At 41.2% G+C, this 23,528-nt stretch overlaps 1 protein-coding gene and 1 long non-coding RNA gene across 2 annotated transcripts in view; both read left to right on the plus strand.

The window, feature by feature from the left end:
- hnrnpll (heterogeneous nuclear ribonucleoprotein L like) overlaps window positions 1–23,528 on the plus strand; it is a 79,797-nt gene that overhangs the window by 14,976 nt on the left and 41,293 nt on the right. Inside the window, exons 3-6 of the mRNA XM_086044429.1 lie at window positions 7,656–7,765; window positions 11,514–11,641; window positions 19,696–19,781; window positions 19,863–19,959. Coding sequence (XP_085900555.1) covers window positions 7,656–7,765; window positions 11,514–11,641; window positions 19,696–19,781; window positions 19,863–19,959 — 421 coding nt within the window. The remainder of the gene's footprint in view (window positions 1–7,655; window positions 7,766–11,513; window positions 11,642–19,695; window positions 19,782–19,862; window positions 19,960–23,528) is intronic.
- On the plus strand, window positions 5,097–6,305 carry LOC147139389 (uncharacterized). The gene is made up of 3 exons (XR_015088566.1): window positions 5,097–5,575; window positions 5,682–5,901; window positions 5,977–6,305. It is a non-coding gene; the product is annotated as an uncharacterized LOC147139389 (long non-coding RNA).

Raw genomic sequence — 23,528 nt, forward strand, 5'->3', positions numbered from 1 at the left:
GTAAGAAAGACTACTATAGGAAAATATTAGGTAATAACAAAATATTAAAGGAATGTGGAGTATATTCAACAATATCATATGCCCGAGCTCCCCACAAAATTATTACCTTGATTATTTTGTTGAAAAAGATGGTGTAATTTGTAGTAAGATTGAGGTGGAAAATGTTTTAAATAATATTTTTGTCGACCTGATCTTACAGTAAAAACCTGTCCAAAGCATTTGACACAGTGAGCAGGTCTGTACTGTGACGAGTGAGGATGGTGGTGTTAGGACCAAGAAGCAGACAGATCCAAATAGACTTGACAACAGCACTTAGAAAGACTAATGCCTGTGTTACGGTTACTCTTGCATTGAAAAAAGTCAAAAGAAAACGTCAGAGTAGCTTTCAGGAGGATGTTTGCGACTCACTAAATAGTTAGCACTCCCGGAGATATTTCACCTTCATCAAAGGGTTTCTATTGAGAATACATCTCCGTGGTTGACTTCAAAACTGAAAAAGCAAGTAACTTAGGCATTGATCATATAAATGTCAAAGTCAAGGCCCGCGGGCCACTTCCGGCCCGCGAGAAGGTTTTCTACGGCCCCTGGGATGATGTTGCATTATTATTAGATCCGGCCCGCAGCAAGCCGGTAGCAGATCTGATCGGGTCCTTCGTGCCTGCCCAAGACGTCACGCTTTAAAATGTATTGTAGCGACTTCAAAGAACACGCCATCAGACGTAGTTTAATTATCATGTTTTTATTAGTCCAACCGGCTAACAAGGGCCGCAGCCGACGCCAATAAAGTACGACAACCGTTCAGTCAAAAAAGAGCAACGGCTCTCCTGTTCATCCTCCGCTACTCTCGCTCGCATGCCCTCCCATCCAGTGAGCCGCACGATGCATTCAATAACCTCGGAAACAAAACAACTTGGCAAGACACAAATTCGACCACAACACAGATAACCCAATTCGTTACACCATTTCTGTAATGTATTTCTTTGCATCAATGTTTGCCACCCCATGGCTGTTCTACATGCTGACTGAAGACTTCACGTCACTTTTCATGGCTTTCAGAATCGGATTGTGGTGAAAATTTATTTGGAGTAAAACACACTTTATTAGAAATACTTTCTGTCAGAAATCTCACGTTGTTTTATTATTAGTGATTGTTGGCATTTGATCAATTCATTGAGTTTCGACATAGTGCTGAGATGTCCCACACTGTGAGCAGGCATTGAATGCTATTCAAGTGCTAAGTGTTGATAGTGAGTGACTGTTTTTTTTCTCTTTCCTCCTTCGACAAAGCTTGTAGTTTGTTCGTGCCAGTAAACTCAGTAGTTGCAGATTTCCCGTGTGTCACCACGTTTGTTGTTATGTGTAAATGTTAAAAGCTGAGTTTAATAATTAATTTAAGTTCGCGTCAGGTAACTGCTGTGCATAATAGCCTAGATATGCTCTCATGAGTGATGTCACGTTGATGAACACTAGTTAGTTATTTTAGCTCATATGCTAACTATTCTAGTGATGAAACGTGTGAATGTTTATTGTATGTATTGTTTGGCTGATTCATTTCTTAATACAGTGAATTGTAATGTTTAGGCATATTGTTAACAAATGGCTATGCATTGGATGATGTTTCTAGGTTATTTTTTGTCTGTGTTGTTGCAGACCACAATAAAAAGACGTGTCAAGTGGAATACGGGCCTGTGTTTTCTGACAGGATCAATCACATTCATACTTTGCCACTCTAAAATAGGGTCAGCTGGAGACATCATACCAATCATATGATCCTCTCCGTTTTACTTCACATTATGTACAGTTCATACAATCTTGCAGCCCGAGTCAACCAGAAAATTGTTTCCAGTTTAGCAGGAGAAACGCAAAGGGAAGTGACGTACGAGCTGCCTCGCAAAAGTAGCAGCACTTTATTTTATTTTTTATTTAGTAACTCCGAAGGTAAAAACACAACAGCTAGGGGGTTGACAAACATAGACGCAAAGAAATATATTCCAGATATATAAAGCGTGACATCAGCAGCAGGCACGAAGGACCCGATCCAATCTGGACATTTAAAAAAATTTCAATGAACATTCTATCAGTCTGGCCCTCAGCTTGTCGCAAAATGTTGTATTTGGCCTTCCATCCATTTGACTTTGACACCCCAGATTCTAAACTTTTGTGATTCGGTGTAGTGTTTACTGGTTGACAAACTGTCTCGCTGCTCACTCCTTTAACACAAAACCCCCCGCGTCCAACCAGCTGTCTTAAATCTCTCATCAGCAGGATGGCCTGAGGAGCAGGAGGGGCAAGAACAGCAAAGAAAACAATTCAAATATTCATTATCATTAACTTAATACAGATGGACAGTTATACAAGAATTAATACACAGGCTCCAACACCATGCCTTTGTTACATCTCGGTTAGATTACTGTAATGCACTTTATTTTGGAGTCAGCCAGTCCTCCCTCAAGCGTCTCCTCCAAAATGCTGTTGCTCGCCTCCTAACTGGAACTCGGAAGAGGGAGCACATAACCCCAATTCTGGGCTCTCTTCACTGGCTCCAGTGCATTTTAGAGTTCATTTTCAGATACGTCTATTTGTTTTCATATCTTTAAATGGCCTCGCCATAGTGTACCTCTCTGAGCTCCGCCCCCCCTACGCACCTGCCCGGTGCCTCATGTCCGCGGACCAGGCACTACTGGAGGTGCCGAGAACTAAGCGGAACCTCAGAGAAGATCAAGCCTTTTATGTTGCCGGTCCTTCCCTCTGGATTGACCTTCCATTAACCTGACCTGTCCACTTTTAAAATTCATTTAAAGACACATTTGTATTCTTTGGCTTTCGACTCAACATGAGACTGACATGTTTCTGCTGTTTTCTGGTCTCTACTCTTTATGTCATGTCATGTCATGTCATCTTCCAAACCGCTTATCCTATACAGGGTCGCGGGGAGTTGCTGGAGCCTATCCCAGCCGTCAATGGGCGAAGGCAGACTACACCCCGAACTGGTTGCCAGCCAGTCGCAGGGCACACATAGACACTGTCACTGAGCGGGAATCGATCCCACGCTGCCCGCACACAACTCAGGCGTGTGTACCACTACACTATCAGTGGACGTCTACTCTTTATGTGTTAGTGTAAATAATTTGTGTTTTAATTTACTGCTTTCACTGTCTTTGTTGTACTACGTAAAGTGCTTTGGTACAGCTGCAGCGAAATGTGCTGTATAAATAAAGTTGTATTGTATTATTCAATAAACAAAGTAACTAACAGACTGAGGCGTGGCAGCGGCTGAGCTCTCAACACTTGGGTCTGTAAAATAACAAAGAAAAACTGAGTCCAAACGTTAAGCGTTGGGAGAACCCAGGAAAGAGCTCTTAAAGCGAAAGTCAACAAATATTTTTTTTTCAAGAATATGCTCTATGCAAGCCCACTTGTTGAAACAGGGCATTTTGATAAATATTGCGTTTGTGGAATAAGTGTTAATCCACTCGTTTTTAGCCATCTATGGGGGCGGCCATTTTGTCTTCTGTCGACTGAAAATGGCATAAGATAAGATAAGAATGCCTTTATTGATCCCACAGTGGGGAAATTTTCATTGTTACAGCAGCAAAGATATAGGTCACACAGGGACAGCGGCATAATGTAGCCATTAATGTTTAACATTGACGGCCAACATTCAGGATCAAACCTATGTAAATATACGCAGTAACATGTGTATATACACATGTATATACACACCAACATACATCTACAACGACCAATCACGGCTCAAATTCAGAAAACAAATCAGGCATGTTTGGTGGTTGTGAGCTGTTGTGATGTCGTTTTCAGTCGACAGAAGACAAAATGGCCGGCCCCCGAGATGGCTAAAAATGAGTACATTTTGCTGCTTAACTTATATTCCACAAATGCAAAATGAATCAGAATGTCGCATTTCAACTGCCTGCTGGGGACATATTCTTTAAAAAAATAGGTTTGGGTTGACTTCCACTTTAAAAATACAAAGTTATTAACAGAAAAATAACTAGTACACACTTGGAGTAATGTCAATGTACAACTGAGGAAAATATCAAAACCCCTAACCCTAACGAGGAACAGACTCAGGACAATGGTTAGCCAGAAGGTGATAACAATTGTAGCGCGCCGAGATATGGCCACTTTGTACCCTCTAGACACAGCACGATGGACACGAGATAGTGGTTTGATTAACAAGTGTTTTATTGAACCCTGATGGGGATTAGTAGAAGAAACTAAAACAAGGGGACCTGGGCCTGCACAATAAAATACGGAAAAAATAACAATAGTAAGAGAATAACTAAAACCAAGTAAGAACAGGGGGTAGGAGGTTGTGGTTGGCCGAGACCCACGGTCACGTGGGGTTTGGGCATGCTAAAATTCATACTCACGATTAAAACGCTGCACTCACTAAAATATAATTTACACACAATTTAAACACTGCACTTCCTAAAAGTGTAATTGACACACAGGATTAAAACACTGTACTCACTAAAAATATAAAACGGCACTATTCGTCGGGCTTCAGTCACGGCACACAGGCATGCGAGACATGCACTGTCGACAGGCAATCTTAAAAACGCACACCCTTGAGTCGGCCCCACTACTAGTAAATAGTCGAATGCTCCACCTCCTGTTGGCTGCATGCTCCCTCCCACGGTCCCGCTAAAAAAAGTAACCCCGTTGCTAAAAATTCAAAGATTATTAACCCCCCTTGAAATATTGCTAAAGCTATACTGCAGGAACGTCGGTGCGCGAGGGGAGGGGGACTGTCCTTGCACTAGTGATGGGTCCCGCAACACCGATGCGCCGACGCATGCGCCTAGCTGTCAGCGCAATCCCCGCGTACCGTTTTAAGACAATCACGTGAACGACACATGAACTGTGTCGACTTGGCAAAAGACGCGCAAAACTGTGTTTATAAGGAAGCGAGACTGTCAACAGGATGCACCAAAACATTCCAAACCTTACGGACCTTTGTGGACGTCGTGCATTATGGAGCAGCCCCAGGGGAAAAAAAAGTTGGTCTGCCGTATGGGATCATTTTGATCTCATTTTGGAGAATAAGGTATTTCAATCTCCTTATTTCACCCACTTCCTCTCAGATTTCCGCCTTGTCTTGTTCCATTCTAATTTAAATGAATTCCAAGGTAACTCTTAGTTTACTATTCACATTTTTTTTGCAAGTGAAATGTCGCATTTGTCATTCAGAGCTGCCTGACACAACAAAAAGCACCTCCTCAATCGATGCTAAGGCTGTTATGACTGGTTCTTACGTGACATACAGTTGCTATGGGCCTTTACGCTTTGTCCTTTATGTCATATAGGCCTGATAGTCTTACAGTTTAAAAGTTTGAGTTACTCAGTGACACATTGTCAGTATGTCAAATCTTTGAGTGAGAATGCAAACTCTCTTCCAGTCCTGACCTCTGTTGTTACTTTGTATTTTGTTGATAAAGATTTTTTTCCTCTTCAACTTCAGTGTCATGTCTGCGTATGGGTCCAAATCCTGATCCTCACGTGACAGAGGTACTATCGGGCCAAGCATGGGAATGGAGTTCCTGATACACCCATTGTAAGCTCAGCTATACAGCCATTCTCTTCCTCACAGTTGTTTTGTTGATAATTGTCAATCAGTAATTATTACTGATTTATTCTCCACTTCATGTTTAACATTTAAGCTTCCAGGAAGCAGTTGCTTGATGAGGCACTGCTGAACCTTATCCAGCCCCTCAGTATTGTGGAGAGTGAAGTGTTCAAGAACTGATTCACTTGGCCTCCGCAGTTCCTCGAGGTGCACAGAAGCCATAACCAGACTGCGGTCTGAAATTGTGCGTGTCATCAGGCACACAAACGAGGCCCAGCCTGGACCATCATCACAGCCCTCTGCAACCACATCTGGCATGTTATTCATCATTATTATTTGTTGGAAATTGTACTAAAATGTCAAATTTTCATTTATTTATTTTTTTTAAGATATCCTGTGGCAGCATTTGGACGATGAAGTCAGGAGATGTGAAAGACGTGCAACTGCAGATTCTATTTCAGAAGTCCAAAGACATTTGGCAGTGGGGAACATTGGATGCACTCGAGATCCATTAGTTTATTGGAAGAACCAGCAAACCTATCCCAACCTCTTCCTGTTGGCAAAAGAGTTCCTGTGTACAGCAGCATCGTCTGTTCCGTGTGAGCGTGTGTTCTCCACTGCAGGAGAAATTGCGAGCAAAAAACACACTTAATTTTCAAATGTTGGAGAAATGTTTTTTTTTTTTAAATAAAAATGTGTAATGACAAAAATTCCACAAGCATCCCCATTTTCACATTATGATACATGTTCGCATTATTAAAATATATGGAACAATACAATATGAATGCTATTGTATACACTCGACTCGGTCATCAAATAGGTGGCAGTTCAGTCTGTCAAGTGGGTTGATTGAAGGGGTAATTAAAGTCCAGCAGGTGTCAGTATGGAGTGACACAGTATCAACACAGTTCAAGACTGTGTGTCATTGTGTCAGCACATTTCATGACGCCTCATCGACCCGTCACTACCTTGCACGAACATCGGCGTGCGTGGCACCGCGGGTCGCTCCTCCCTCCTCTATGGGGTCTCGAACGACGTGCGTGCAGGCTTGCGGGCCACTGCTTCTTTGCTGCCATGTTTTGGTGGGTAGATGTGCGTGCTTTCCTCTGCCGGTCGCCTGCTGCGGGTCTGCTTCTCTCTCCACCTCCGATGGCACCGTATTTATGGCCCCCGCTCGCTTCCCGTTGGCCAATCAGGCTGGCCCGGTCCTCATCACGCCTTGACGAGGGACACCTGGGGAGGAAGGTTGCACTCTCTCACACATGTACACACCTACGCACACACCTGACACGCCCACTTTTCCCTACAAACATGCCGTCTTCATTTGCTCGTTACACAACCTGTTCATGGGAAGTGACAAGATGTTCTGGTGAGGAGTGGAAATCTGACCGAAACCTAAAAACTGGGTGTGATGATTGATGGGGAATAGCTGTGCGAGGAGCTCAGCACATCGGAGCACGCCTAGTCCTGAAATATAAAACAGACAAAGACCAGCACAGGGAAAAGAACTGCAACTACTGTATTTCGAAATAAGAGGGAAAAGCAAATGTCACGACTCACAACATCAGCTTCACGAAGACCATCATGGTCAAGTTAGGTTGAGCAACAACCTCTCTGAACCCTTCCCTGTCAACACGTAAAACAAGGTTGCGTCCTGGCACCATCCCTGTTCAGCATCTTCTTTAGCATGATGCTCAAGCAGGACTTTGAAAACCTTGGCAATGACAATGCTGCCTATATTTGCTACGCTTGAGCAACTGATCCACTACCTCCATGTGTGGCGAAGCTTTCTGTTATAGTCGGTGACATGTGCATTTTGTGATGAGTTTTGGTGGACATGTAACTGAGAATAAATAAAACTTTTTGGCTCCAGCACACTTGAGGATAAGTAGTAAAGAAAATGGATGAATGGATAGAAAATGGGAAACAATACATCCATTAGTCTGAAAATATACAGTACCTGAACAATTCAACGGACTCATTTGTTTAGCATGATTGTTCCCACTTATCTATATGTGAGGTAATAGAACGCACTAATTGGTCCTATGTTTACACTTTGTGTTTTTAGTTATGTCATGATGATGCCATTCAAGCGCCAGGCCCTGGTGGAATTCTCTGCTGTGGAGAGTGCTGACCGCTGTGTGTCAAGTGGAGCCAAGGCCCCTGTATATATTGCAGGTATGATCCCCCAAAAATGCAACAGTACTTTGACATTAAAAAACAGACTGTAGTGAGGTTCAGAATTACAACAAGGGATACACTATGATTCCTATAAAAAAATATAGATAGATAGATAACAGACAGACAGACAGATAGACAGATAGATAGATAGATAGATAGATAGATAGATAGATAGATAGATAGATAGATAGATAGATAGATAGATAGATAGATAGATATGGATGTGTGTATGTATGGGCACTTTACCTTATTTTGCTGGTCCGTCCTCCGTCCGCGACCCGGGTACCCTTCCATCATCGTCCCTCTGTCCTTATTCATAAAAAAATAATTGTCCTCCAACCCCGTCTGTCCTCATTCTTTTAAAGCGCTTCTGTCCTTACATTCCGTCAGTCCGTCCCCCTGCCGCCCGAAAAAAAAAAGCATCCTACATGCAGTGGGAGTGATGCAAACGGCAGAGGTTTTATGATTCATAAACATTATTTCAAGCTTAGCTGGCTAATTTCCTATTCACATCCACTTACCGACTGGGAGTATCGGGATTGGATTGAATTGTTTACAACTGTTTAACGATAGCATTTAGCTGCCGTTGGTCATTAGGCCGGAGCCCACCAGGTGACATCACGTGAATTTAAGATTGCATTATAAAGGCTTATCAATCAATCAAGCAATCAAATCAAATACAGTAAGTAGCAAATCATATTTGCATTGTCCAATCTTTCCTTATAACGGAATTTCCTTATATGGGAAACGACTAAGGTCCATGTCCCGTATGAACGTGCAAGTATATTAACAAAATACATGTGTAACAAGTTAACAACACAAGCAATATAATGCAATTAAATAAAAACTGCACTATCAAGTACAGGTATATGAACAAAATACAATACAGTATAACAAACATGGTCCAAATATTGTTGAAAAAAATACTATTAACACCAATGCAGTACAGTACTGTACTTAACTACAGTAAACTGTACTGTATTTTAAGGTTGATTTTTCTCAGACTAAGGAAAAAATGAGTCTATTTTGAGTTGTTGTGTTAGCTTCATTCTTTGCTGTATGAAAATATTTGTGTATCATACAGTTTTGTAACTGTAAGTAACTGTCCCGTTAATCATCACTGATGTCTGGTGATTCTTGTGCATGCAAAAGGACACGTTCATTTACGCCACTGTACTTTGTCGGTCGAGCAGCAAACAATTTCCTCTGAGCAGGCAAACTGCCAGAATCGTGCTGAGCCAGATTCGATTCCTTGTTTTTCAAAGTCTCGTAGATTTGAGTTTTTTCCGACTCCAAGTGTCTCCTGGATGGTTTTTACTTTGTGTTCAGCTTCGCTTAATCGGATGCATTTCACTCTCTCTTCCACGGTCATTACGTTCTTCTTCGTTTGGATGTCATGATCTACAGACGAAAATGTAAATTAATGCATTTTAAGTCTTTCGCAATTTCAGTAAAACATGCCAAAAAAGTAACATACATGTCGCCGTTTTGGATCCGATGATGGCGGAGCAAAGTTTGTCCGTAGTATCGAGCGGAAACTGCTTGAATTTGCGCTACTGCAGGCTTCGCTATGGGTTTCGGACACAGCACCGGAACTTCCGTTGTAAGGACTTGATCGTTAATGTAATATAGTAGTAGAAAATTTAATGCATACTTTTTTTTTCCGAGTGAGGGAATTTCCGTTTGATCCGATGATGGCGGAGCGGTCAAAGATTTTCCGTAGTATAGAGCGGGGACTGCTTGAGTTTGCGCTACTGCGGGCTTCGCTAATGGTTCCGGGTTCTGGATACCGGAACTTCCGTTGTAAGGGATCGATCGTTAATGTAATATAGTAGTAGAACATTTAATGCACTTCCTTTTTCCAAAGGTCCGTAGGTGAGAATACTTACTGGAATATGCAATAACATTTAATTTTTTATTGGGTTATTTTCGAGCTGGGCAGTCCATCCCTAGGCTGGAACGGCCCGGCCGGATGCCCAATTTGGAGGTGGGTCGGCGGCGGCCGACAAAATTTAAAAAATAGCTGGACTAAGCATGGCCGGAAGTGGATTTTAGTCCGGCCCACTAATCGTCCCTCGTGCGTGTGACGTGGTCACGAGGCGGCCAAATTTCATCTCAGCATAGTCAGTACCGGAAGGGTACCCAAATCAAGGGTGGAGGGTCGCGGCCTGACCGGCAAAAAATGGTCAAGTGCCCAGCTCTGGTTATTTTACAATAAAAAAATTCTTACTAAATAACGCCACATTATTTTAGGAGGAAACGAAAGACTTCCATCTCTGACTCATACGGCGGCGGTTGCAGAGATTTTTACGCTCTTGAGATGTCCCAGACAAGGACATCATTCGCTTGCCAAGGGATAAGTTATGTCGTAAATGTTAATTAACAGTTAGTTAACAAACCAAAATTGCTATCCACTTTTTTCCTACACCCAATACATACCTTATCCCGAATTACACACGCAAGACAGGCTGGGCGTGTTTCTGTCAGTCGTAGGTGAGTGAAGTGGAGTTCTTTGGCGTAATCCATGGTATTACATGTTGAACCACTAGAGGGCAGACTATGCCTGTGCTATGTTACTGAAGGGAACGCACATGAAAAGTGTTGTGCAGGCAGTTAATAAAGGCGGCTCCGTGGTATCGCAGAAGAGAACAGTGGTCTTGCTTTTTAAAAGAACCCAACACAACATGGAAGTCTGTACTTGACCCGGTTAGAGGGACGGACAAAAACCCACTTCTTGTCCTCTGACCGTCGACAACAGGGGTGTCCATCCAGGCCATATTGCTCATTTCCAGGTGGCGGTATTCAAGGCATTAGATCAGGGGCGGAGCCAGAACGTGGCTAATGGGTGGGCCTGGAAAAATCAGGGTGGGCCTGAATATTTCTCTCATTGAGCACAATCCTCCTCCATCGTATCTTCAATTAAAATGATCAACTGAATATGACGTTCAGATCTTCCTTAGACAACCACAATTATGCCATTCTTAATATTCAATGAAATTAAAAACACAAATTCAAAAATAATTTAATAATTCAACTAAAATTTAAAAGTATATATATTTTTTCATGAATCTCATTGGGTGGGCAGTCTGTCAATCTGGGTGGGCCCAGGCCCACCCATAGGTCCGCCTTTGCAATGGATTTGTTTTGATTTTTCCCCAAAAATTTTCATAAAATTGAAAATGCAATCTAATATAATTTTCCAGTTAAAAAAAATACATAAGCTGAGCTTGTTATTGAAAATGATCTCTTTAATGTTTATCTCACTCTCCCTGTCCATCTTGGCTTCACCGTTACTCACTTCATGGCACTAAAATCATCTGCTGTTTTAGTGTTACTTTTTTTGCAGTCGTGGGCATTTTACTAAAATTTGCCGCTCCGTTTATTGCCGTCCGTCTGCAGCCTGGGTACTCTTACACCACCTTTCTCTCCGCCTTTTTGTCCAGCCGGATCAAATAGTAATCGCCTATCGGTCAGCAGAGCTGGGTAGTCAGTCCCGGAGGCGTAACGGTCCATCCCTCCATCCCGGATGGACGGACCAACCGACAGAGCTGTACACTTGACCCTTTTTTGCCGGTCCGTTTATCATTTTAAATGCGCTTCCGTTAGCGCTTCCGTCAATCAACTTCTCCCTCTTTGCCTTTACTTATTAAACAAGTCCTGTAAAATCTTAAATTCAGAGGAGAGCTCTGCAAACGAAACCCGGATATGCATTAATTGCCTTTTACACCATTTTTTTTTTTATTAGGTCAACAGGCATATTTTAATTACTCCACATCCAAGAGAATCACCAGGCCAACCAATGCTGACAATCCCAACAGTGGCAACAAGGTCCTCCTACTGTCTATTCAGAATCCTCTCTACCCTATTACCACGGTATATATACACACACACACGCAAACGCGCACGTACGCGCACACACACACATGCTGAAAATGCGTGATGTTCTATTGCATGACCTCAGTCTTTAGGGGGGCACATGAAATGCACCGGGGGAGCCCACTTATTATTACCCTATAAATAACTGTATGTATGCATGTGTGGCTCGATTGCAACAGTGCACACACACACATACGCTTCAAGCCTACTTTGTGGCATGATAGGCTGTTGCACATTAGATTCCCATCAAGCAAACAAAATGCTGTTTTTTTTCTTAATATTTTGAATGTCTGAGTGATAAACAACTCAAAACAAGCATTTCTTAACCCAAAAATAGAGACTATGATTGTAGGGGAGTTCTGCTACTTTTTCACTGATTCAGGTAAATGAGCTGTGTGTTGGCCATACGCAGGATAAGTGTTTGTCTTTCCTTGCGCTTCTCCAGTTTTCCTGCTTCTCAAATTCACTTCCACCTTCATACAACATTGGTACACTATTGTGGGCTATGGGTATTTGGATATGGATGTGTTTATGTGGCTTTCCTAAAGAAAGACATAAAATAAATGTGTGTACACCACATAGGTTAAGACACTTACACTTAACAAGCCATATTAAGCAAAGTGTGGTTAAGCTAGCAACATTTAACCAGCACTTCCTGTGGTGCTCTTATTGTGACACTGAATTGGTTCCACTTCCGGTTCCTGACTTCGCAATATCAGAAGAACTTAACGATCACTACGCGGTGCCATGGGTACATGTAAAACGTTGCACGAAAACACTCTTTAACAAAATATTTTGGTGTCATAGATTATGGCCAGTTCTAACAACATGCTTACACATACGTAAATAAGAATGATACAACGAACTGGTCATCAACACGCACTGCACAGGCTGGCCTAGCCCCAGTGCTGCACATCCGTCTCCAATCCTCGAGCCACATGTGACACCGGACATGCCTAAATCACGTGAACTTGTTTTTCACACAAGAACGTTAGACAAAGTATGCAAATTAGTAACCATAGTAAAGAATAACACTACTACTACTAAGACTTTGTTGCCTTTTCTACAATGATAACACAAAATAAAAAAATAAAATAAAATAAAAAATACTTTTCTGAGACTCTAGCCTCAAGTGGTTTTTTGGCACAATTTGGTGGGCTGGCACGGCCCCCTATGGCCCATCACTGGTGACGGGTCTGGTTCTATGGTGATATTGTATGTTAACAGGACTGGGTGTAGAAACTTTAGATTTTTCAATGCTCATTCATTTATATATACAGGATGACCCCCCCCCCCAAAAAAAAACAGGCCCTGAAAGATTTGGATAAATTTGGAAATTTGGAGGAGGGGTCAAGATGGCAAAGTGAGCGGACGTGCTGTTGACCAGCTCCTCCGAGTCGGTTGAGAAAACTCAATGCACATGACTCCATAACCAAAAGGCTTAAAATGAACAAGGTATCAAGGAAACAAAAGAGCAAGAACAAAGAAGAGGATAAACACGAAATGGAGACGGAAGGAGTTGGAGGCGTGCGCGATAAAGCAGACGCTAGCAAGGGCTCGGAAGTGGCTAACTTCACTGAGGAACTTAAAGCTGGGCTTTTCGCCATTAAAGAAGAAATAAAAGAACTTAGAAGGGCATTCCGTGAAGACTTGGCCACATTCCGAGTTGAGATGAAGAAGGAGATCAACGCAATGCGAGAAGAAATGGATCGCAAAAGGTCCGAAAACAGGAAAGAGCTACAGGGCCAAGCGGCTATCATGGAAGCAGCACAGGCACGTTATTGCTGAACTGGAGGAATGGCAGGCGGATTCTGGCACTATAATGTGGGAGATGTTGGAGCACTCGCGCCGGCTTCAAGAGAAAGTAACCGATTTAGAAGGCAGATCCCAGAGGAATGATCTCTGTATTTACGGGGTCCCGGAGGAAACGGAAAAAAACTCAGATCTAATGTGAAGCATCTGCTCAAAACTTCACTCGAATTGCCTAAGGACATGGAACTACATATCCAGCGCTGTCATTGAGCACTTACGAAAAAGCCTGGCCCGGGGGCGACTCCACGATCTATTGTCGCCAACTTTCTCACTTATGACACCAAAGAAATGATCTTGCAAAAAGTATGTGGCAAAGAAAAAAAGAAGGTGAAAATATGAAATAAACAAGTCTTCTCTGACCATGATTATGCGTCCGAAGTCCTTCAGAAACGAAAGACTTATGCAAATATCAAGAGAAGATTGAAACAGGAAGGAAATCGATTCCAGACCCCGCTCGCCAAAATACTGATACACTGGCCGGACGGCGTGAAAACGTACGAGGACGCTAAAGAGGCGGCGAGAGACTTGGAAAGAAAAGGATACGATACGACGGACCCGGACGAAGATGGACGAACACAGACAACACGAAGGAGCAACATTTTGGATGTGGCTTTGGAAGGAGGAGCGGAGGAAACAGAGTGGCGGGAAAGAAGGAGTGGAAGCTGCGCAGCGAATGAAGGACAAGCTACAACGATTCAGAAGAAAATAAAACTCGTTGGACATAGTATTGGAGGTACAAAGGTGGGAAAATCACAAGTCAGGTAAATTGTTCATTTCTGATACTAATAACAGAGATGAAAGGAATGACTCTAGAGGTCCATTTCATATTTGTTTACTCTTGGTATGTTATGTAACTGAATGTTAAGTTATGAAATTAATAGGCAAATGCGACCGACTCGGGGGAGAGAGATTAATTGGGTGGTCTAGGAAGCGGATGTTTAGACCTAATGGACAGTACAGTGTTGAGTCTAGGCAGAGGCCCTCATCTCAGAGGACTTCCTCTCCATGTAGTGTTACGGGGACCGGGATATTTGGGAGACAGCCCCAGGGTTTGACCCACCCCCTGATTATGTTTTTGATTTTTTCTTTTCAGGTGATGTTATGTTTACATTGTTATATAGTTCATCCCAGTTGGGGAGCACATTTGAGGATTAAACAAAAAGTAAATATTGGATAATGGATGGTATGAAGATAATATCGCTAAATGTAAATGGCTTGAGTACGCCAGCAAAGAGAGGGAAGGTTATGACAAAACTGAAAAAAGAAAAAGCACAAATTATATAGGAGGAGATATAAATGTAACTTTGTGCCCTAGAAGTGATACTACAAGTCTAAACAGAAATAGGAAAAAAATGGCACACTATATTAATATGTCATTGGAAGAGATGGGACTGATGGATGTGTGGAGACATATGCACCCACTAGAGAGGGAATTATACTCATTTTTCAGCTGCTCATATAGTGTATTCAAGGATAGATTCTTTTTTCATGAATGTAGGCAACTGCCAACTTGTTGAGGAGCGTAATATCGGTGCGGCAGTAGTATCAGACCACATACAATCCATTGACTTTGAAAATAGGTCTTGAACAAGAGGAAGCGAAATACAGTATGGAGATTGAACATAAGCTTATTCAATACTGAACAGAGGAAGTTAGCGATTAGAAAAGACATTGACACATATGTGACAGGAAATGACAATGGTGAGGTGGACCTAACGATACTGTGGGATGCCATGAAGGTGATTGTGAGAGGTGTGATGGAGGAATTTTTCAAGACAGTAGACTTGCCTTCGATTGGTGCATCCCAAAATAAATTACAGAAAAAGAGGTGTCGGATGCTATTAAGAAATTGAAGAATAGAAAAAGCCCCGAGAGTGATGGATAAAGTGCAGAATGGTATAAAGCATTTAGCAAATAATTAACACTTTACTTGTGACATCATTCAATTGGACGCATAAGGAAAATAAAATACCTCCATCATGGGAAGCAATAATTTCTATAATACCAAAACCTGGAAAAAATAAAGAATACGTCTCATCTCATTACTGAATGCAGATTATAAAATGTATACATCTATTATCTCGGAAAGACTAAACAAATTTGTAACAGACTTAATAGACGAGGACCAGACAGGATTTATAAAAAACGACAAGCACAACATAACATTAGAAGGACACTACATTTAGTAAACCAAGCTCAAAGGATAAACAGGAGACCTTATTAGTAAGTGTAGATGCGGAAAAGGCCTTTGACTCAGTAAATTGGATTTTTTTATTTGAGGTATTGGAAAGATTTGGCTTCAATAGTAAGTCTGTGCAATGTGTTAGGTCATTATACCATCAACCCAAAGCCAGAATTAAAATTAATGGCAACCTGACAGAGAATACATTTACAAAGGTCAACTAGACAGGGTTGCCGTCTCTCACCCACTTTGTTTGCCCTTTTTATAGAGCCATTAGCGCAAGAAGTATGACAGAGTGAAGAAATTATAGGAGTAACAATGAACAACATAGATTGGACTTTATGCCGATGATGTTATTGCGTACCTCAGACAACCAGGGAACTCTTTACCCGCACTAGTGAATCTATTTGAAACAAATGGTCATATATCAGGATATAAGGTTAATATTTAAAAAACACAGGTACTGAAGATATATTACACTCCATCGAGGTTCATAAAAGAAACATATCAATTCAACTGGAAACAAGATAGGCCTGCACGATGTGTCTTTTGAACATCACGATTGCGATGTGCGCATGCGCAATAGTCACTTCGTAGGACGCGATGTTTTAACTTTTTGTTTTTTTCTTAGAACACGCAAACTTTTGTTTTGCTTCAAAATAGCAGCAAGCTACTCTGTGCTACACAGCCTGTCTGGTTCACCCCCTCCTTCCTGCCAATCAGTCACCGGCCCCTCCCCCTCCACTCTCACAGCGACTGCTGTCTGGCGTGAACTCATGGAGGAGACGACAGCGGCAAAAGCGGCAGTGGATTTAGTCCCCAAAAGAAAGTCAACATCCAAAATATGAAAGTATTTCGGCTACAAAAAGGAAGATTCAGAACAACAAAACATCCTTTGCCAACAGTGCCTCGCCGTTGTTCCTGCAATCGCCATCACAAGCCCCTGTAGAGCAGTTCAAACTAAGAAATGAGACCCGAGGTGAAACTTCATCGACTCAAAATCAATTACAGACGCCTTCGCCAGCATAACTCCTTATGATAAGAAGTCCAAACAGCACCGACAAATCACGGACGCAATATGTTTTACAGACCGTTTTAGTTATTGTTATATTTTTGTGAACAACTCAGGGGATTAATGCACCTGCTCTTTAAGTTTTAATATTTTTGTTCTAATTTGTTTACAACTTTGCTGCTGTTTCACCAAGGTTTTTTTTTTAACTTAATGTTATATTTTTTATAAGCTAGTACACCTGCTTTTTAATTTTTTAATATTTTATAGTTTAGTTTAAAGGTGTTTATAACTCTGCTGCTGCTTTAGAGGTTTTTTATTTTCTTCTATTTTTTTAAATGACTCAAGGGTCTAGTGCACCGACTTTTAGAAAATGTTTTGTTTAAAATATGTTTAATATTTTGCTGCTGTTTACATTGAAGTGTGAAATACAATGTTAAATAATTTATTATGTTACATACTCTGTGATCCCTTTTATATACATCAATCATCATTCACAGATGAACCCCCTTAGTCTGGATTAATCGATATTACCGTATATGAATACAATGATGTCATGGTGAGTTAACCAAATTATTCCCAAACAAATCTATTCAAGTCATCTGGTGAAAATTCTATTTTTAACATCGCAATATATATTGCAATATATCACCCCCCCCCACCAAAAAAAAAAAAATCGCAATGTCATTTTTTTCCAACATCGTGCAGCCCTAAACCAAGATGCATTTCGATATTTAGGGGTCCACATCACCAAAAAACGAACTGATTTGTACAAAGTAAATTATGATGTTATCAATCGGGAAATTCAAAAGTACATAGACAGATGGTCTACTTTAACAATGGACTTTAGCTCACGAGTTGAGGTGATCAGAATGAATATACTACCTAGGCTTCTCTACATGTTCCAATCCTTACCAGTTGAGGTCCCACAAACACAGTTTATACATTGGGATAGGGCAATATCTTGATTCATATGGAGTGGAAAACACCCAAGAGTTAGATATATTACAGGGTTGCCTTTACAATTACCAAAAGTACAAGGAGGTGTGGGTCTCCCAAATTTAAAGGAGTACTTCCTCGCTGCCCAATTCAGATATATAATATGCTGGTGTAATACAGAATATGCTGCTAAATGTCAATGGTATCGAAAGAGAGTTTGAGGGTTACTCGATTCAGAGTTTGGTTGCAGATAGTTATATATGATAAGGTGCCGGAAAAACTAGATCCCGTTACTTTATTCACTCTGGAGTTGTGGTTTACAGTTACACAGAAACATAAAATTGAGGACATAAAGCTGTTGAAGTGGGTGGCATATGATAAAACTTTTAAACAGAACGAATATGACAGGGAATTTGAACGGTGGATATGTAAGGGAATAACAGCTTGATGCACCTATTGGACAGAGGGGAAATGAAAAGTTTCCCAGACATGAAGGAAGAAGGTGTTCTGGACAATCATGACTTCTATAGATATTTACAAGCAAGGGATTATTATATGAAGAAGATCAGACTTGATCTCTCTCATGAAATATGGGGTGTAACGCAACTTTTACTCAAATCTTATAAGAGCAACTCTTTCTGAATTATTTCTGCACTATACAAAGCATTGATGGCAAATAAGAATTCAACTAATTATGTAAAGACGGAATGGGAATCTGAACTTGGAATAGAAATCACAGAGCAACAATGGTGTAGGATGTGGAGGGCACCTCAGCCGACCACAAGCTCACAATCATGGAGAGAGTTCGCATGGAAAAATTTGATAAGGTTTTTTGTAACCCCCAAAATTAAGAACAGGTATTCAAAAATGAATCTTAACTGTTGGAGGAATCGTGGTGAATTGAATGCAGATCATGCACATATCTTCTGGAAATGTCATACTGCAAAGAATTTAAGGTATAATGTCCCTTTTGACCGTAAAATCTTATACATGGATGACTTTGGCAAAGGAATGATATATGACGGGGATAAATATCTAGTGAAAATATTATTAGTGGCATGTAAAAAAGATATAACTAGAAAATGGTGTAATGTAGAACCACCTGACCAGGATCAATGGATGGCAATCGTGGAGGAAATCCGTATGATGGAGATACTGACTTTTCGTATGAGACTACAGGGTACTCAAGGAGACCGAAAATGGGAAAAATGGACAATGTATAAAACCAGACTGAAAAATGGCGAATGACAAATGGAAGAAGAGGAAGTAGAACTGAATTGTGAAAGAAATGTGACTCCCCGGGTGTTGTTGTTATTGTTAGTTATGTTTTTTTATTTTTTTTTATTCATGTTTTTTTCAAATATGTTGAAAATAAGAAATAAAAGTAAAAAAAAAAAATGGACATTTGTAATGGATTTCTGAAGAAGAAAAGGCCAATGAGTATGTTTTAATGTGATGTTTTAAACACAATAAAATAGTTATACCTCAAGTTGCATTTGAGTCAGTAAAAAATTTAAAAATTATGTCTATTGAAAGTTGGGGCCTGTGTTTTTTGGGTCACCCTGTAATCAATCGTAGATCTAGTAAACGCTAATCATGTTACATGGGTTGCGCCATACCTTATAGGAGGCGGACATGTTTCGCCGCCATCTTTCTGCTACAGATACTCAAAGGAGAGACAAACTTAGTGAACGTAGTTCCTCAACATCATGACTACAGCATGTGCAACAAGTTCAATGCACCTACTTCGTCACTTGAGGGAATACTAGAAGTCGTTTGCGATGACATTTTGCTTGTACTTCCTGCTGTAAAAATGTGTTACTGTGACTTAGGTCACTGCATTCTATTAGTTCACCACTAGATGGAAAGTGCATTTTACATACTGTTTCTTTAAAGATAATTTAATTTGATTCAAACAAGACTGGAATAATAGTCTTCAAATACAGTTGTGTAATACATTGGTAAACCATGCCATAGTTTTGGGACATGATAAGCTTTTTATCTGACTTTTTATAGCCATAAATGTGCATTTATAAGTTTCAGGATATAATCAGTTGAGGTGGTTATTGAATGTACTGAAATGTTTTAATTGTTTGTTTGTTTTTCCAGGATGTCCTATATTCAGTATGTAACCCTGTCGGCAGTGTACTGAGGATTGTCATCTTTAAGCGAAATGGAATCCAAGCCATGGTGGAGTATCCTTATTAATAATTTAATAAGGGTTTTGTTTCCGTGTTAAAATTTGCAGTCGGCTGTCCTAAACCTATTTCATTCAGGTTCAAGTCGAATCAGTATGCTCAGAAAGCGAAAGCTGCTCTGAATGGAGCTGACATCTATGCTGGCTGCTGCACTCTCAAGATTGAATATGCAAGGGTAAAGACTGAGAATTTTTTGTCTGTATGCTTTTTAGATGTACTCTGAAACATGTTTTTTTACTGTGGTTATATAAAGGTATGATGAAAGGTGTCCAGTTCTATTCACTTCAAAGCAGAGCTGAACTGGAACCAAAAAAAAATCAGCCCTGGCATTTTTGTCTTAGGCTGGCCCTCATAATTAGCGGAGCGCAACAGACTAGTGGTTTATGTATTTTACCAAGCTAACAGCTATAGTTACAGTTTATAAAGTAGTAAATTGAAAACCTGATAAAAATAAATAAAATAAATACCTAAATAAATACATAAATGCAGTTTAAATATTGGGAACTTCCGGGGAAAAAACTGCAATGAACAACATCCTAAACCATTACATACATACCAAATGGAACTATCCCACAAATGCTTGCAGTTCCATCTTCCATTGGGATCTATTCAGTCTCTTAAAGGTTGTGTTTTTACTTTTTGATATTAAGCAGAAAATGCTCATAGTCATACATTACACCAACAATAATAACCAAAAAGGATGTCACTCCAATAGTTTTGTTTGCTCTAATTAGTTCAGTTGATTCATAATCATCATCATCTTCTTCTTATCCGAGGTTGGGCTGCGGGGACAGCAGCTTCAGCAAGGAAGTCCAGACTTTCCTCTCCCTGGCTACTTTGTCCAGCTTGTCCTGGGGTATTTGTCCAGCCGGCTTTGGAGACATGGTGCCCTATTTTGGTAGACTGGCGCCCGAGCGCTTGGCGTAAAATGGCGCACCTGATGATTTGGTGACAGAGTCTGTGCTTGATGTAAAAGCGGTCGCATTGTCATTTTCATGCAGGGACAATGATTTCGTTCTGCATTTTTGTGAATTTGGTAGACGCGTTACGCCTCAATGGGCGTTTCTGCCTCGCCCTCCAGTGCATCTGTTAATTCGTTTACAAAAAGTAGACCCGATTTTAGACTTGCAAAAAGCAGGTCTAATTTGAGGTACAGGCAGTGTAACGTGATTTTAGTGTACAGTATTTGATCGAGGCGCAAAACAGACAAATCGATTCTCTGCAGATGTGAGTGGTGGACGTCATGTATTTCATTCATAAATATGGGACTGTTATGCTTGGCCTTACAACCAGAGAATGGACCACCACGCATCAGAAAGGGTTTGAGAGCAGTGACACAGACTTTATTCCAACAAGTTAATACAAGAAAACAAAGAACCCTCTTTTACCCTCACGTTTGAAAAAATGTGAAAAAAAATATAAATAGATTCCTGGGATTGAATGGCTGGACTGTAAAAAGACAGAAATATGTTTTGGGGATTTAATGAATTTTAAGTATTTCTGGTACACCCATTAGAGATAAAACGGAAACACAAAATCACAGTAGAACTTCACAACACAAACCTTAAGTTCTACTGGTACGATGACTCGGGAATGGCAAGCAGAAAGACAGCAAGCAAAACAATACTCCGGCATCTTCCTTCATTTGGATCTGAGCCTAAATACTATCCACTGCTGATTAGAGCCAGGTGGATCTGACTGATTGTATGTGCTGCAGTTTAGTGTTTCCGCCCCACCACTCAACCAGGAAAGACTGTGGATGAAGAGAACACATTACCATTAGGCAAAAACACAGGACACAACAATACTCCCACCTCAACAAACGCCACCAGGCAGACCACCAGGGTGACTGGAAGGAAAAACAGAGGCTGATACCTGTAAGCAGACTTGAAAGGAGACAGTCCAGTGGCCGAGCAGACCAGGGTGTTATGGGCCTATTACTCCCATGGAAGGTGGAGCAACCAGGACGAAGAATGCTTCAGGTTAGCTTGTTCGGTCAGGCCATTGGACTGTAGGTGATAGCCTGATCAGGCCAGGCCGGTCAGGCTTGTTGAAGGTCCCATAGCTCTGTAGAATGCCTTCCATACCTTGGACGTGAACTGGGTCCCTCTATCAGAGACCAGATCAACAGGGATGCCTCGGATGCAAAACACATTCTTCACAAGCAGATTGGTTGTCTCAAGCGATGATCGCAACTTGGGCGGAGGGATGAAATTGGCCATCTTAGAGAAACGGTCCACCACGCTAAGGATGACAGAGTTGCCTTGTGATGATGGAAGACCAGTGACGAAGTCCAGTGGAATATGAGACCAAGGACAGGATGGAATGTGCAATGGATAAAGAAGGCCAGCCTGTGATTGATAGGATGACTTGGTCCTGACTTGTTCCTGTCCACATATGACAGGTTGTTATGGTCTGTGAAGATTTGGAATGGCTTTGCTGCCTCCTCGAGCTAGTGCCTCCACTCTTGAAGCGCAAGGACGATGAGTTCACAGTTACCAACGTCGTAATTTCTTTCTGCGGGGCTTATGCGATATGACAAAAACGCACAGGGATGAAGCTTCTGGTTGACGGGAGGGCACTGAGACAGGATGGCCCCCACTCCTGAATCTGTAGCATCCAGTTCTACAACAAACGGAGACCCAGGATAGAATGCAGGAGAACTGGCTCAGTGGTAAACAAATGCTTTAAGTTTGGCGTCCACCTAAAAGGCCTTTTGACCGACATAAGCTTAGTTAGATGTTCTGCTTTACTGCTAAAATGGCGAACGAATCTCCTATAGAAGTTGCACTGATGTAGTTATGAAATTCACACTTCTCTGCCTTGACAAATAATCTGTTCTTGAGTAATCGCTGAAGTACAAGTTTAACATGTTGACATTGCTCCTCTATATTCATCAAGATCCACAAAGCGTCCACTCAAAAGGCCTTTTGACCGACATAAGCTTAGTTAGATGTTCTGCTTTACTGCTAAAATGGCGAACAAATCTCCTATAGAAGTTGCACTGATGTAGTTATCAAATTCACACTTCTCTGCCTTGACAAATAATCTGTTCTTGAGTAATCGCTGAAGTACAAGTTTAACATATTGACATTGCTCCTCTATATTCGTCAAGATCCACAAAGCAGAACTGGTTAATCATGTCGTGCAGAACATCATTAATCAGGTTCTGAAATACTGTAGACACGTTAGTTAACCTGAATGGCATGACAAGATCTTTAACATTTCCAATGGGGGTATTGATCGCTGTTTTACACTTGTCACCTTTCCTTATACGAACCAAGTGATACGTGTTATGCAAATCTATCTTAGTAAAGATTGTGGCAGAGTGTAAGGGTGTAAATGACAAATCTAACAGGGGCAGAGGACACTTATTTTTGAACGTAATTTCATTGATACCTCGATAATCCAAACATGGACAAAGTTTCTTGTCCCTCAATAAAGAAGAATCCTGTCCTGACTGGTGACATAGACTGATGAATGAGTCCAGCAGCAAGGGAGGATGAGATGTACTTCATCAGAGCTTCCTGTTCTGGTCTGGACACATGAAACAACTTAGCTTTGGGTAATGCCGCATTAGCAACCAACTCAATTGCACAATCATATGGATGATACGGAGGGAGCAACTGGGCTATTTCTTTGCTGAATACTGCCTTAACTCCACCGAAATGTTCTTTTAAATTGATGGGCTTGCGTACTGTTAGACAGTAGTGTTAGACAAGGCTAAGCTAGGGCTTTCAGCCT

Source organism: Filicampus tigris, chromosome 11 (genome assembly GCF_054856515.1).
Source record: "Filicampus tigris isolate MCC_2025a chromosome 11, RoL_Ftig_1.0, whole genome shotgun sequence".
NCBI classification, from domain to species: domain Eukaryota; kingdom Metazoa; phylum Chordata; class Actinopteri; order Syngnathiformes; family Syngnathidae; genus Filicampus; species Filicampus tigris.